Here is a 17178-nt window from a genome sequence, read left to right on the forward strand (position 1 = left end):
ACACCGAGCACAAATGCTTCCCTAGTACCAGAACCAACAACTACGATGGGCTTGTGACATGGTAGACACTGCTAGCACGTGTTCTGGGGTACATATGAGATGACTACGACACCACCCGCACCGGGGATGCCCGTTATCCCATTATCCGTTTAGCTATCAGGTGGAGGGCCCAACGAGGCTAAAATTCATAACTTCTCCACAACTTTGTTTTAACTTGCTTTATGATATATCTAAGTAGAAATAAGTACAGCCGTTCATACAAATGATGCTGATCTGATAGAAAATGAGTTATAGAAGGATTACACAAATGCAAGGTTAGAACAAAAATTCATGCTTTTAAAGTTTAGACACACAGGCACACCAATAGCATGTACATGAGTATGAGCAAGTCAGGGAGTGGGGTTGGGAAAGCATTCCCATCCATATCGACAGCAGGAACAAATCATCCCAATGCGCTAGACTCGTTTGCCATCCTCCCCAAACATTCACCACAAAGCAAATAATGTAGTACTACAGCGACAGCGGGAACAAATCATCACAATTCGCTAGACTCGTTTGCCATCCCTCCCCAAACATTCACCAGAAAGCAAATAATGTAGTACTACATTGACAAACTCAATAAACATTTAAGCAGAAAAACACGAAAATATGTTCTCAGACTTGCAACTGGAAAAACAGAGCACGTGGACTGTATAGTTTAAACATATGTTGAATAACTATTAGTCTTATGGAATTCCCAAACGTTAAGTAGCCAAAAGTGAGACCCCAAAAACAGAGCTTTCTATGTGTAGTCTGTGAGGGGAAGCTATTCACCTGATTCATAAATTTTGCAGTGAAGGATATGCCAAATTTTGTGGGAACCATAGCAATGCCTCGCTTCCTCCAACGATTTTCACTGTTAAAAACATTTACAGCTTTGCGAGCCTCCAAAATATTACAAGATGCCTTCAGTTCATCCCAAACCGAATGCATTGTACAATTCTGGAGCAACTGGCCATAATAAAGCTCAGTTCCCTCACTTTGGAAATTAAGTTCCTGTAAACAGTATATTAGTTAACCAACAATGGTGTGACAAGGCTAGCACCATCCACTAAGCTGTGCATGCTTACTTTTATCTCCTCTGGACTCTGCTTGAGTTCTGTAGCCATGTGATGAATCCAATTCTCTGCAATCAACATGCCTTGTGGACCACCAAAACCTCTAAAAGCAGTATTGCTTGGGAAATTTGTAAAGCATACTTTCCCACTGACTCTGATATTTGGTATAGCGTACACATTTTCCGAATGGAAAACAGCACGCTCCAAGACTGCAAGGGACAGATCTAGTGAGTTACCACCGTTGTTGTAAATTTCGAGATCTAAGGCCTGTATCTTCCCGTCATTGGTAAATCCAAGCTGAAAGATCAACCATAGTTAGGTAGAATACAAAAAAGGAAAGTGAAGTTCAGTAGTAGTCATATCAGAGCTAAGCATCCACTTGTTATTGTCCCCAATTGACTTCAACATTACATGACAGTGGTCCAGTGTATTTACTGGTTATCACTTAGCATTCAGATTTATCTTTCAAATCTCAAGAAATGATGCATATGGAGATATTGAGTCCTTCAGAACCAATCAACCAAGTTGCTGAGATTATTTGCTATAAACTTAGCAAACTCCAGTCATCAAACTCACAGTATTAACTATCAGACTGAAACGGATGTACTGTTTCAACTCCATACCTTATATTTCCCTAGGAAACTGTGCCTCTGTCCAGTCGTTATCATGTCAACGTCCCTGTCCAAAACAATCTTTACTGGCCTTCTTAGACAATAGGAAGCTACAGATGCCGCGGCAGCAAATATTGCTGATCTAGTTTCTTTTCCACCAAATCCGCCACCAATACGCTTAGTCTTGCAAACAACTTTTGATAGTGGAAGACCAAGAGCATTAGCGACATACTTCTGATGCTTCTGGGGAGCCTTCAGATAAAGAACATTTAGTCAAATAAGAGTATAAGACCGACTACACATGTCATGTTGAACAAAACATGACATAGGACACCAGTAGCAAGAGACAAGTGCCTCACAAATAAGGGCAGGAAAGGCAATACTACTAACCTACAAACTATAGCGAAATATACACCATTTAATGTGTTTAGTATGACATTGTTATGTTAGTGCTCCACATCCATCGTATTAAATAATGTCATACTTGTTTCTTGTATTTATTTGCATGTTCCCCGTGAATCACTGATAATTTTCTAAACCTAAAGTTTGACAGATAACTAAAAAAAAGTTTGTCAGCACCACCTTAACCAGCTCGGCAACTTCCACGTGGCCTGGATGAATGGCGGGTGATGGATTTGGGACCACGTAATGACTAGCAGCAGCATGTTGTGTTCACACTGAAATAACATCAAGCTGAAACCTGCCAAGGTCTGAACCAAGACAGCACTCAACCTTTGGACACACTTCTCTTTGACGAAAGAACGCAGTGATGAGCCTTGGGTAGATGTGATGCACATGAGGCTTAATTTATACTCCCTCTGTTCGGTTGTGTTAGGCCGGTAAGCACATCTAGGTAATCCCTGTTTGTAAGGTAATAGTTACGATACTCTCACCCTTCCATGTGGTAAGATTTCATGCCCCCATGGGCTGAAAAATCCAGGCCCAAATCGACTTGAATCCACCGATTTGGCCATCAACAAACCCGAACAGAGGGAGTACTGAAGATTACTGTGATCGAGTCATTAGGTGATTAAGGACTACATAATATACAAATTCTTAGAAGTGAAGGCTACTGCGAAAATGAAAAGCAAAGCCTACTGCGAAAATTGAATGCACCAGATACTGGGCCATAGCCTACAACAAGCAGAAACACTAGTTGCAGTGGATCCCACCACCTCTACCCCTGCCTCTTAACCTGGCATGTTAGAAGAGTAGAAAGTGAGATGTTTCCCCTGCCCCGCATACTGATGTCCAGTAGGGTATTACTTTGCAATATCTCCAGGCAAGAGAAAGGTTCATACTCCTTTTATTTCTGGAGTACTTATACATTTGTGAAGAAGCTATAACTCTGGGAGCATGAAATCAACATGCAATTCACATTGTAAATTCAAAACTAAAGAACAGAGCATACTTGCGTAGATGATATCATATGAATTTCATTTCCAGAATCAACTGGCCAGACAAAAGTGCATTGAGGTTCCATGTAGAAGTGCTCTTGACCCCCGACTCGAATTTCTCCTTCTATAATTTTATCGCATGTATTGGATGCAAAACATTGGTCAACATCCCCATTTGAAAGGCATCTTGTGGTATTGGGATGAAAGCTACCAGCTTTGACAGCTTCCGATATTGAGAGGATTGCTGGCAGCTCAGAATACTCGATATTTACTTTATTTGCAGCAACTTTTGCGTTATCATGGGTATCTGCCACAACAATTCCAATAATCTGCCAATGAGAAGAGAAAGGTGTAACTGAAAACTTAACAAAAAGTGCGGGATTCCCCACCTCCCAAATCATATCAAAACTTGTATGCCTAAAATATCAGATCTAGCAGATATACCTGGCCAACACAAGTAACAATATCAGATGCAAAAACCTCCTCGTCATGGATAATTGGCCCAATATGGTTGGAACCAGGCACATCTTTTGAAAGAAAGAGACCAGCAAACCCAGGGGAACATTTGGCAACTGAATCGTCGATAGACAAAATGCGAGCATGAGCCTTCTTACTCAGCACCAGAGCGGCATGTAAGTTATTCGGGGGTGTTGGTGTGTCATCAACATATTCTGCCTCACCAGTGACCTAGCATATTGGATTGAGAGATCAAGCAAGTCAAAAAATAAAGTATAGTTTCCTTTTTGCTGTTTCTTTTCTGTTTTTTTTCTTTGCTCCATTTGGAGTTTGGTTGTATTTTTGCGGCACTTGTAACAAAAAAAGGTGCACATTTGGATGTTTGCTCCAAAAAAAAAAATTGTTACAGCGTAGGACAAATAATTATCCAGTAGTGGAGGAAGCTACAACAACATAGCACGTTTCTTAGTTCAAGGCTCGTCCGTATTTATTTATTTGTGCCTTTTACAAGAAGGTTGATCCCACGTGAGAGTAAGAGTATGTGTTCACTTATAACTTTTGCAGCTGGTTCTGCATATGAGTAAGTGTGCAAACGTTATTTGTGCCTCTTGCAACATTGATGGTCCTGCTTGCGAGTATATTGCATTTATTAGTTGTGACTTTTACAAGATTGTTAGCCTGTAAGTAAGAATGCTGAGAGGAGTGAACTCACCACCAACTCCAATCTTTATAAGTAGAAAGGTAAATACTACAAGGTTAATAATACCTGAAGAATAGCTGACATATGAACCATTGGTTGTCCCACAGCAGTTCCTTGCCCTACTGATTCATAACCTTGAGCTCCAATAGAAACAGGTCTAGTGTAAGACTGTATAGCTGACATATTAGCTGCATCCAGCCCAACCTTCGATAACCCTTTAATGTTCATCTCATGCGTAACATAAAGGAAAAATTTGAAAAAGAAACTCAAAGTGAGTGAACTGCGAAATTCAACCATTCCACCTGGTGCATTCTCTGCTAGTGGGATGTCCTCTTTTAATAAATTAAAGGTCTCATCCAGCAATCCATCATCCAACTTCTTTCCAACAAGGAATTTTTCAGTTTTTGCAGCAGTAAGTGGAACCGCAGCTACCCCTCCGTAGACAATAGAGACATCAGATACTATCCAGTTTCCTTCAGCTTCTGTTATATGCATACGCATTCCAGCATTCACCAAAGCAATGTCATCCTCCCTTCTATGTGCCTGTTTAAATTCTTTTACATATTCATATGGTCTTGTCCATGGTAGTATAACAGAGAGCAATACTTCATCAGCCTTTAAATCAACTTTGCGATAGCCAAGAAAGAAATCTTTTGCAGCAGTAGTCCTAACATTATTGTTGACATCAATTATCTGGAAATTTGCACAAGTGGCCATCCAAAGTGGGTTTAGATCTGATATTGGACTAGCAGTACAAATATTACCACCAACAGAAGCAACATTCCTGATTTGTGTTCCTGCAAACCATTTTAACTGCCGTAGTATTGCGTGGCAAGACGAAGTTTCATGAGAACCACGCTCCGCAATAACATTTTTGAGGAACTTCTGGAGCTGTGCGAGTCTAACTGCAGAACCAATGTGTAAGCCATGTTCTTCCACTTTGAGGGTATGAAGTTCTGGAACATGGGTAACTGAGATCATGACCTTATATTGAGCATTCTTGAACTTTGTTTCAACTCCCACTTCGGAGTTACCAATGATAAGTTTTGCATCTGGGTAGCAAGATCTCAAGTACAGTAGCTGCTCTAATTTAAGAGGTCTATACCATCTGATCCCATTAAACCCATTCAATTTAAGTGGCATAAATTTTCTCAACTGCAGTTCTGGGGGGAAAATGAGCTCCTTCTCGCTGTATGAATTTCCATCGATTTCGTTGTATGAACAAGGTAAGTAGACTTTCACGGAAGACAATGTTGAAGATTCATTAGCATTGACATCTGTCTCATTTCTGCATGAACATGGCTTTCCAGTTGAAGGGCAGATAGCTTGGCCATTAGCATTTTCTGAAGGTGAAGCTGTGTACAAGGAATCATCCGTTTTTGCAAAGACGCGGAAGGCATCTATTATTGGTCTGTAGCCAGTACAGCGACACAAATTTCCTGCAAGGCTATCTTCAATCTGCTCTTCAGTAGGAGGATGTTTACTTGATCTCAGCAGTGCATACATGGACATCACAAAACCAGGGGTGCAAAATCCACATTGTGAACCATGTGCCTCGGCTAAACGTTCCTGTAATGGACATACAGCATCACGAGAAAGGCAAATAGATACAAATGGATGTAGGGAACTGATGAAAGTAATGTTGCTCAATATTTCACTTAATTTTTCCCAGCATACAGAAGGCTGTAGAAACTTAACACAGCACGGACATGTGACAGCTTTATAGTTTATACATGACCACATTTTCAATAAATGGATTTCAAGTAATAAACTCTAGACAGTAACTCGTTTAGTGAGAGGGTAGGTTTTTTGTTAGGGCGTGTACAATGGTGCTATTTTAGCAATGCCACCTAAGATAATTGCTGAGTTGGAGAAGAGAGAAATGAGAAAAAAGACTTACCTTCCCTTAGCTAAGAGCATCTCTAGTCCATCCCCCAAAAGCTAAATATGGGGGAAATTTTCTGGTTTGGGGAATTAAGCACTAGCTAGTCCATCCCCCAAAATCTACACCTCTAGCCCATTTTTGCTCCAAAGAAGGGCAAGTCTCAGCAAATTGGGGCAGCCCATTCATCCCTCTCGGCCATTGTACCCATTGTACTGTTATGGATGCAACTTGATTGTATTGAAGGACCACGGGGCATATGTATATTACACAAGACTTGGGGTACAAGGAAAGGAAACATAGTCTAATAGGACTCCTTGACCTAATACTAATACTCCTTAACATGTACAAGATGTCATCTCTTAGTTACATAGGAGAATTTTCTAGTATGAATGTATGATCCCATAAATTTAGGAGTAACACCAACATACAATCCATTGCATAATATCTTTGTTTGTCTTCTCTAAATGATATGCATGGTAGATAAGGCTGTCTTATCAACGATTGTACATGCCCTTAGTCCACTTGACATCTTTGGAGAGTGGAGAGACTTGACCTGATTGCATAATATGGTGTATTCATATAATAAAAAACATAACCTATCAAAATAGAAATATATATTTTTCCTGTACTAAGCGTAGCTAATTCATCATTTGATCTACTCAATATTCCTACCATGCCAAATTGAGCTGCTTTAGTTGTGCTCACCAAGTTCTGCAACTTTTGTTAGTCATATTTTACCCCCTTTTTTTTGCGACATTAGTCATATTTTACCTGGATACTAGTCTTACAGTAAATAGTATATCGGTGTGTCAATTATTTTATAACATTGTCATCCTTGTATCAAGCTAAATGGGTTAATGTCACATGTCAGAATCAGACCTGATGATGTTCTCAAAAACAGAATCAGACCACCACACCTGACCTACTGCGTATACATGGATAGGTTTTACTGCTATAGAATCTTAACCTTTTTCAGTACGTTTTAATCAACAGAATACAGTATTATCATAAAAGAATTTAAATATTCCACATTCATCATTTCACTAGCCAGCATGGGAAAAAAAATACTACCTTCTACCTTGGTAGTCAGGATCATATCGGTAACAGATGTAGCTGCCACAAGTCATACAAAAACAGTGCATCACCTGGACTGGGTGCAAACCTCGCTGGCGATCTCCAATTCCCTCTACTGTGATTATGTGCATTCCTTCCAAAGAATAAAGTGGAGCCAGGCAGGCGTTTATTGCATAATGCCTACATAAAGTAAGTAAATTATTTGGGCCTAAATGGAGCTCAAATTCAAGGAATAGGCAATAGCCACAAAAGATACATGGCAGTTAATATACAGGATTTACATTCGCCACTCAAAAATGGCTCATTAGCAATGCACGCCACTATACCCTTTAAACACCACAGGTTAAGAAATGCATGCAAGCTACAGTATGCAAATGCATGTTGTGTTTCAGCTGGAAGAAAACGGAATGAATAAGGGTGAATGTACTGCAGAATCTATTTCCATTGCTATGTGGCCCACAGTTTTTTTAGGATTGTTTGGTTGGCGGATCCAAGTAGAATGGAATGGAATGGTTCCACCTCAGTGTTTTCCACGAAGAATGGAATTATTCCAGATTTTGTTTGATTGGAGGGATGGGATAGAACGGGATGGTTCCATTATGTGTTTGGTTGGAGGGATGGGATGGAATAAATATTTTTTTTGAGGATTTTTCTTTTTTGAGGAATGGGAGAATAAATATGGTTCAAGGCGCGTCGTGTATAGAAATAGCGAGATTACCTCTAGCATTTGCAAATTTGCATATGTATAAATTTCAGCAACAGCTCATTTGCATTGTCAGCAACATTTATTCGGTTTTCCAGAAACAGTAACTCAAATTAGATAGAATGAGTATGACATCACTTGTTGAAGAAATATGATTCTCACTGTGATTTCTTTGTAGTTTGATCATAGCATGAGACCATGACAGTGCAGGCACCACAACCGCCTTCACCACATCCAAGCTTTGTTCCTCGAAGACCGATATCTACAATACATAGCTACAGAGAAATTAGGAAGTAGTTTGCAAAGCACCAAATATAAATGATGCAAGTATGTGTTACGTTATATCTTGAAGGCTTGAAGCTGACAAATGCAGCAGTCTACGACCCCAACGGATGCTCTTGAACTGCTCACAAGAAGGTGGTCGCTGACTATGATGATGCTATAGCGTCCATCGAGGCTCAGTTTGCTGCCTACAAGACATGGGCGGAGGAGGATAGTTGTGCCTCCACTATTCTCAGTTTCTAAGCAACGTGGTTGTTCTTTCTTAGGCACAGTTGATGCGGGCACGTGTTCGTGATCACTACGAGCCCCCTCTATGTACCTCGCTGCTATGCGACAAGAGCAGTGGTTGAATCAGAGTGATGCAACGGGTGATGACTTCTTATTACCCAGCTGTCCTCGGCGTGACATCAGATTGACTCTCTTGGACTGGAGGTTGGACAAATCTACTAGTGCTCTGAATGTCAGCACTCTCACTTGGAGCTTCATTGCATCTACAATTTCTTGACACATCTTTGGGCTGAGTTTCAACAGTTTCATGCTCAGCTGCTAGCTCACCACCCTTGTGAGTCTGTTGAGGCCCTTGAAGCTATTCATATGCATACCGGGCTTTACAGCGTGAGTCTGCTTCTTTATCCTTCAGTTCTGGCTGTCTGGGCTCCACCTCCTGCATCTAGTATGACACCCTCCACTGTCCGTACACCACCAGGCCTTGGTGGTGGTTCTCTTTAGCGCTAGAAAGTTTGTCTTGTGCAACTTCATCTTCATCAAGAGAATGGTCACTACTCAAAAGAGTTGGGCCCACCGTTAGGAGCTAGGGTTCTACCCGGCCGGCCGGGCAGAACCCTAGCTCCTAACACCTTGGTATCAGGTAGCCCAGTTCCGATCATGTCTTCGCCGCCGCCCACCCCGTCGCCTCCGCTGCCGACCGGCACCACTGCGCCGCTGGCCCTCTCCACCGCGCCGCTGCCCTCCCTGTCCACGCTGCTGGTCGCATCTTCCGGCGCCACCACCACCCAGATGCCGGCGCCCTCCACCGCACCACCGGCCGCCGCCTACACTCCGAGGAGATGACCGGGGTCCTCAACGACCTCGTCACTGCCGCCCAAGGGATCAGGCTGTACCTGACCAGCCCCTACGGGCCGCCGCCACTCCTGCCGCCAACCGCCGCCACCGGGCCACGGGCCCTGCCGTGGTACTCGGCGCTCCCAGGGGTCTCCACGGCGCTTGCGGGGCCGCTGCAGCCGCCGCCGCCACCCGCCGCCCCGCAGTGGCCGGCTCCGGCGCCCACCGCCCCCATCCAGCAGCAGCTGCTGCAGGCTCCTCCTCCACGCAGCACCAGGCCAGGGCCGACCACGCAAGGAGGCGTCCCGATCCAGTAGGTGCGCTTCCCGTCGTCGTCGTCACCGCTCCCGGCTTGGCTGTCCGGGTCGGAGCCGCAGCCCGTCTACACTACGGTCGGGGACCAGCCGGCACCCACTTTGCCGTTAGACAATCCGTCTGGCTCCGCAGGTCCGTCCGGGGGCCGTGCCGACCCGCCGTTCCACGGGGCGCCACCCCCCTCGCTGCTTCGCGCCACCGAGCCATACGGCCAGGGCGGCCATACCCAGACGCCGCCACGCTTTGCCAAGCTGGACTTCGCCACCTACGGCGGGACGGAAGACCCCCTCAACTGGCTCAACCAGTGCGAGCAGTTCTTCCGGGGGCAACGCACACTCGCGTCGGACTGCACCTGGCTTGCCTTGTATCACCTTCGGGGCGCCGCACAGACGTGGTACTACGCCCTCGAGCAGGACGAGGGCGGGATGCCCCCGGGAGCGTTTTCGCGAGCTGTCTCCTTCTCTTCGGGCCGCCGATCCGCGGGAGCCGGCTGGCAGAGCCCGGCCGCCTCCCCTTCACATCCACGGTGTAGGACTTCACCGACCGCTTCCAGGCCCTGGCATGCCACGCGCCGAGCGTGACGGCGCAGCAGCGGGCCGAGCTCTTCGTCGGCGGTCTCCCGGACCACATCCGCGTTGACGTGGAGCTCCGGGGACCCCAGGACCTCCAGACGCCCATGTACTACGCCCGCACCTTCGAGTGTCGCGCGCAGGCCTTGCAGCAGGTGGCCCCGGCTCGCGGAGGTCGACAGCACGCCAGGCAGCCCCCGGCACCGGCGCCAGGCCGGCCGCCCCCGACCGCTCCTGCGACTACCACCACGGCCTCGACGCGGTCCTTCCAACGGCTCTCTCCGGCCGAGCAACTTGAGCGTCGGCGCCAGGGGCTTTGCTTTAACTGCGATGAGCCCTACGTGTCAGGTCACGTCTGCCCGCGCCTCTTCTACTTGGAGACGGCCGACTACGTTGAGGAGGACACACCCGCCGACGGTCTCGGCGAGTTGCCGCCCCCAGCTGCGGAGGCCGCCCCCACGGCCGCACCCGCGACGGCGCTCGTGGTCTCGCTCCATGCGCTTGCCGGCATCCGCGATGAGTGGACTATGCTCTTGCCGATGACGATTCACGACGAGCGCCTGGTGGCCCTCTTGGATATGGGCTCCACACATAACTTTTTGCCCCGAGGCTACCATGCGCCGCTTAGCGCTCTAGCCGACAGGAGGGGAGCAACTTCGGGTCACGGTGGCTAACGGCGATCGCCTCCGGTGTCATGGGCTGGCGCGGAACGTGCCCATTACTACTGGCGACGAGCACTTCACCATCACGTGTGCGGGCATCGACTTGGGCTGCTTCGACTTCATCCTCAGCGTCGACTTCTTGCAGACCCTTGGTCCCATCCTCTGGAACTTCGACGCCCTGACGATGACCTTCTGGCGCCAGGGTCGCCGCGTCCGGTGGGAGGACGTGGGTGGTGCCTCTCCGGCGACGCCACAGCTTCAGCTGGCCGCGGCCGCCGCCGAGCCCGAGCATCCCTTGCTGGATCACCTCCTGCAGCAGCACCGCGACCTCTTCGACGAGCCTCAGGGTTTTCCGCCAGCCCGAGTGTATGATCACCGCATTCATCTCCTACCGGGCACGGCGCCAGTTGCAGTGCGCCCCTACCGCTATCCCCAACTGCAGAAGGACGAGCTGGAGCGGCAGTGCGCGCTCATGCTCGCCGTGGGCACCATCCGGATCTCCACGTCGCCGTTTCGGCGCCAGTCCTCCTCGTCCGCAAATCGGACGGCACGTGGCGCTTTTGCATCGACTACCGCGCTCTTAATGTCGTGACACTCAAGGACAAGTTTCCTATTCCGGTGGTCGACAAGCTCCTAGACGAGCTCCATGGGGCGCGTTTCTTCACCAAGCTCGACCTCCGGTCAGGCTACCACCAGGTGCGCATGCACCCGGACGATGTCGCCAAGACGGCGTTTCGGACTCATCACGGCCACTTCGAGTTCTTGGTGATGCCGTTTGGCCTCTCCAACGCCCCAGCGACCTTCCAGGCTGATGAACGACGTCCTCCGCCCCTACTTGCGTCGGTTTGTGCTCGTTTTCTTTGATGACATTCTTATCTACAGCGCATCATGGGCGGAGCACCTTCAGCACGTCGCCATCGTCTTCAACGAGCTTCAGGCGCACCATCTTCATCTTAAGCGCTCGAAGTGCTCACTCGGGACGCCTTCAATCGCCTACCTCGGCCACGTCACCTCAGCCGAGGGGGTAGCTATTGACGCGGCCGTCACGGCCTGGCCGACACCGCATTCACCACGGGCTCTTCGCAGCTTCCTGGGCCTCGCGGGGTACTACCGGAAATTTATCCGGGAGTTTGGCCTCATCGCGTCACCGCTCACGCGCCTGCTGCGCCGCGACGCCTTTGCCTGGGATGAGGAGGCGACGACGGCGTTCGAGGCCCTCAAGGGGGCCCTCACGACGGGCCTCGTTCTTCAGATGCCGAATTTCGACCGCCCGTTTGTGGTGGACTGCGACGCCTCCGGTGCGGGGTTCAGCGCCGTCCTTCATCAGGGCGATGGCCCTCTCACCTTCTTCAGCAGGCCCTTCGCCGCGCGCCATCTTAAGCTCGCGGCTTATGAGCGGGAGCTCATTGGCTTGGTGCAGGCTATGCGCCATTGGCGGCCCTATCTTTGGGGCCGCTCGTTCCGGATTCGCACGGATCACTACAGCCTTAAGTTCTTATTGGACCAGAGGTTGTCTACCGTGCCGCAGCATCAGTGGATCAGCAAGCTCTTTGGTTTTGACTTCACCGTCGAGTATCGTCCGGGCCGCCTTAACACTGTGGCCGATGCCTTGTCTCGCCGCAACGCGGACCCCGACCCCTCCGTCGGCGACTCCGAGGGGGCAGTGCTATGCATCCGCACGGGGCCCTCCCTCGCCCTCTTCGCCGACATCCGACAGGCCACCGCGGCCGCGCCGGACGCTGCTTGCTGCGGGCGACCTGGAGGAGCCGTGGCGCCTCGCCGATGGCCTCCTCCTGCATGGGCGCCGTATCTCCGTGCCGGTGCACGACGACCTCCGTCATCAGGTTCTGCTGCTGACCCACTCGGCCGGCCACGAGGGTGTGCAGAAAACCCTCTATCGTCTCCGCGCCGACTTCTATATCCCCGGTGATCGGGCCTTGGTCCGGGACTGGGTGCGGTCTTGTGTGACGTGCCAGCGCAACAAGACAGAGACACTACAGCCGGCTGGTCTGCTACTGCCCTTGGAGGTGCCGTCTCAGGTCTGGGCGGATATCTCCATGGACTTCATCGAGGGCCTCCCCAAGGTGGGCGGCAAGTCCGTCATCCTCACGGTGGTCGACCGCTTCTCCAAGTATGCTCACTTCATCGCGCTCGGCCATCCCTACACTGATGCGTCCGTGGCCCGTGCCTTCTTCGACGGCATCGTCCGCCTCCACGGGTTTCCCGCTTTGATCGTCAGCAATCGGGACGTGTTCACGGGGCATGGCTGGCACGATCTCTTCCGGTTGGCGGGCGTGAAGCTCCGCATGAGCACGGCCTTCCATCCTCAGACGGACGGCCAATCTGAGGTCATCAACAAGGTGATTGCCATGTACTTGCGTTGTGTCACAGGTGATCGTCCGCGCGCTTGGCTGGATTGGCTCGCGTGGAGGGCGCCGGCATCTGGGTGGTGGCGGCGCCGAAAGATGCGACCAGTGGCGCGGACAGGGAGGGCAGCGGCACGGTGGAGAGGGCCAGCGGCGCGGTGGTGCCGGTCGGCAGCGGAGGCGACGGGGTGGGCGGAGGCGAAGACATGATCGGAACTGAGCTACCTGATACCAAGGTGTTAGGAGCTAGGGTTCTGCCCGGTCTAGGCCGTAGCTTGTAGGGGAAGGAGGGAGGAGGGTGAGGCCGTGACCGCGGCGGCCGGCGGCTGGGCGCCGTCCTGCGCGGTGGAGGCGGCGGCGGTGATGACAGGAGGCGGCTAGGGCTTAGGGTTTCCGACTCCTCTGGGACCCGGGCAATAGAATTGTCTTATTGCTTCCTCTGAAAAAGAGTCTTACAACTTGTTCATATTACCACGAAAATAAGATAACTTGTGGGCTAAGCCCCTAACTAAACCTGCCCGGTGGGCCTCCTACGGTTATAAGTTACCCCGGTCATAACACCCACGACACTCAATCGAACGCATGGGCGATATCCAGCTTGAGAATGGCACGCGGCTCACCCAGCCAGTGCGGCTATCTCGCCGTTTGCTGAACCAACATGAAATTATCATGTATGCAGCGTTTCCGGGTGAAAATGCATTGGTTCTCCTCTACCAAAGCCCCCAGCCTAGGCGACAACCTGGTGGCCAACATCTTCGCCACCAACAGGGAGAAGATGTGTATGAGACTGAAGGCGTTGGTAGTCCGTAAGGGCCGAGGCAGCCGATCACTTGGGATGGAGCATTAGCAGGGTCTAGTTCATTTCATGGAGCCCCCGCCCACAGCGGATGCAGCTTGGGAAAGGTAGCCATAACAACGGCCTTCACAGTCCCCGTGAAACCGTCCATGCCTAGCACCTTCATGTGTAGCAACCAACACACCAGTCTCACACTTCCTCCTCCGTAAAGGGTTCGCCGAGGTTGGTCAAGTAGCCTCGGACATGGCGGCATGGTCAGAGACCACCCAACAATCGACCGTGAGTCTATGGATAACCTTCTTCTGCTTCTTGTAGGAGGCATGCTGGTGGAAGAAGGTCGTGTTGGTGTCACCCTCCCCTCACTCATCATCGGTTCAGGATTTTTATCAGCGTAACGAGCTCTTTCACATTTTATATATTTTGGGAATAATGGCACCCACTCATCTTCCTGGGCTTTTAGTGGCTATTAATCGGTTATGGTAGACTAACTACATCATGTCTGTTTGTCAGTTCGGTTTCATTTCTACATTAGCAGCACACTGCAAAATAAACTATGTTCAGAGAACATTTTGTGTTGATTCCGTGTCCCACTGTACGATTTTTGTACAAGCAAGTATCCACCGTCGTGTGATTGCATAAACAGAGCCAAAACATTTTTTCGAGAGTACGCAAATTGCGTACCATAGCTTTATAGAAGAAGAGAATTGAAAATACAAGACAACTATCACTCGTTGCGAACAACAAGCGTAGCACCACACCACATCTGGCTAGTCCAAGGACAGCCAACAACGACAACACAACTGCTATAGATAAAACATTACTTTGAAGCACATCCGACAAGTTCTCATTTGCTACAGGCTTTCGCCCCGCTTTATAGATAAAGCCACAATCATGAAACAAAGTCTGAAAGTACCACGGCACATAGGTTCAGGCTGCGGGCAGCAGCACAACCGATTCAGGTGCAGACAGCGCGCCACAGATGCTTCCGTGATACGATACAAGTTAGAGAGCGGGAAGGGGGGGGGGACCTCTGAGGTACTGGAGGAGGGTGAGGTGGGCGAGGCCGTCGGGAAGCACGCGGCGGACGCCGTTGACGTAGATGACCGCCTCGTCTGACCAGTCCACCGCCGCGGACGGCCCCTCCTCCGCCGCCTTCGTGAGCGAACCCATGGGCAATCACCACGGGCGCGAAGGCTTTCTGGAAGCGCGCACCGCTCGCGCCGGATGAGAGACGGGGCTGGGGAAGGGAGGATCCCGATTTGGATCAAAGTGTTGTGCAGAAGGTTGTCTGCGGCCGCGGGGCTCTGGAATTGTTTAGAGACGGGTCGAATTGGACTCGTGGAGTGATGCGGCGAGGATGATACAGCACGTGCGGTAGTAGTGAGCAAGGCGGTACTTCCACCAGCCGCTGAGTCACGATTCAGTCGACAACGACAAACCGCCAAAACCGACATGAAAATAGAGAAATTTGATTTTAACGCATACTTTACTTTTCACTTTAATAATTTGGCCCCAAAAGATTGACGTGTGAGGCCGGGCAACTTGCCATTGGAACAATTTAGGGCAAAAACCAAAACAAATAAAAAACGTAATCCAAAAGAAGCGCTCGGTACACGAAACATGAAGGCGGCGGTTGGGCACACCACTTGGTGCACTTCCTGACAAGAAAATGACCCTTAAGGAAGCCTAAGGAATAAGAACAACCCAACGAGCGGTCCAAACGGACGCAAAAAGTGTTCGCATTTTGTCCGTTTGAATGGCTAAACGGACATACGTTCGTCCATGTCAATCCTTTCCTGGTCAGTGTATCTAACGGAGCGACTCATTTGGATGAGGATCCGTACCAATAAATTTTAGCGGTAAAAAATGCAAGCAAATGGAAAGCACATGGCAATACAAGCATAAATAGTAACACAAACCAAGTGGCCAGCTTGGTAAGCTACCAACAACAAATTGCAATCAATAAATAGTAACACAAATATTTTTGGTATTTTAATTTTTTTTTAATAAGCAAAGCTAATAAATAAAAGGCAAGAAAGATAAGAACAAGCAAATGATAATTGTGTGCGCCGGCACCTAGTTTGTCTGGTGAAGCCTCCTGGCAACGACACTAGAAATCCTTCTGCTACTTCAATAGTTGTTGGGTTTCCATGAAGAGGAAGGGTGATATAGTATAGTAGCAGATACCACTTCCTTCAGTTAAGAACCAACGTTTATCGAACAAGCAGGAGACACCACATGAACAAACGTTAAACAATACCTGCACACACACACACAAACAAATACTTGCACCCCAACAAGGCAAGAGGGCGTCACACCCCTTGTTCTTACCGATCGCAAGGATTAAATCTGGTGATGATAGATATAATAAATGAAAGTAAAACAAAACAATGAGCAATTATAGGATTTGTTTTATTATAGATGTGAATGGACCCCGGGGTCATAGCATTCACCAGAGGCATCTCTCTCGAAGATATCAACGATGGGTAAACAATTTACTGTTGGGCAATTAATAGAAAAAATGCATAGTTATAATGATCATCCATGGCATAAATAATACATAAGCATTAAGTCTGTGACAAGTAGACTGTTAAACTTACTGACATCTACTACTATTACTCGACCCCTTGACCGCTATCCAGCATGCATTGCAAGGTATTAAGTTCACGACAAACAGAGTAATGCTTAAAGCAAGATGACATAATGTAGACAGAATAAGACCAAGCAATATGTTCAAACTCCGTCGTTTTACCCTTAGTAGCAACAACACAATACGTTCCTTGCAACTCCTCCTGTCACAGAGTAAGGACACCACAAGATTGAACCTACTACTATGCACCACTCGCTCTGATGATCTAGTCATTAACTTGGCCAAAGAAAACTCATAGATCGAAAGCATACATAGCTATAAAATTACACATAAATAAATCTCAAAGAGGATTCAAATACTTTCAATGAATAACCTGATTATAAACCCACAATTCATCGGAACCCAATAAACGCACCGCACAAAATAAATTGGATTGATCTCAGATGAGATCATTGTATTGAAGATCACATAAAGAGAGAAAGAGCCATCTAGATACTCTATGGACCCTAAGTCCTGTGGGAACTACTCACATCATTGCAGAGGCAACCAAGTCGATGAAGATAGCCTCCCCAATGGTTCCCCCTATGGAAGAGAACTGAAAAAGGCCTCTAGA

The 17178-nt window shown here is 48.6% G+C and overlaps 1 protein-coding gene across 2 annotated transcripts in view; it reads right to left on the reverse strand.

The window, feature by feature from the left end:
• The window catches only part of LOC119337084 (xanthine dehydrogenase-like), a 28859-nt gene extending 13551 nt beyond the window's left edge, over window positions 1-15308 (reverse strand). The window contains exons 1-9 of one of the 2 annotated variants that reach the window (XM_037609199.1): window positions 15004-15308; window positions 8086-8185; window positions 7292-7400; window positions 4328-5830; window positions 3550-3792; window positions 3120-3434; window positions 1721-1960; window positions 1110-1394; window positions 814-1035 (exon numbers count right to left, since the gene is read on the reverse strand). In XM_037609199.1, the coding sequence (XP_037465096.1) occupies window positions 814-1035; window positions 1110-1394; window positions 1721-1960; window positions 3120-3434; window positions 3550-3792; window positions 4328-5830; window positions 7292-7400; window positions 8086-8185; window positions 15004-15145 (3159 nt within the window). In that variant the 5' untranslated portion in view covers window positions 15146-15308. Of the gene's footprint in view, window positions 1-813; window positions 1036-1109; window positions 1395-1720; window positions 1961-3119; window positions 3435-3549; window positions 3793-4327; window positions 5831-7217; window positions 7236-7291; window positions 7401-8085; window positions 8186-15003 lie in introns of those variants that run through there. The other variant, XM_037609205.1, reaches the window with a different exon arrangement.
• Between the last annotated feature and the right edge of the window lie 1870 nt (window positions 15309-17178).

This window comes from Triticum dicoccoides, chromosome 1B (assembly GCF_002162155.2).
Source record: "Triticum dicoccoides isolate Atlit2015 ecotype Zavitan chromosome 1B, WEW_v2.0, whole genome shotgun sequence".
Classification (NCBI taxonomy): domain Eukaryota; kingdom Viridiplantae; phylum Streptophyta; class Magnoliopsida; order Poales; family Poaceae; genus Triticum; species Triticum dicoccoides.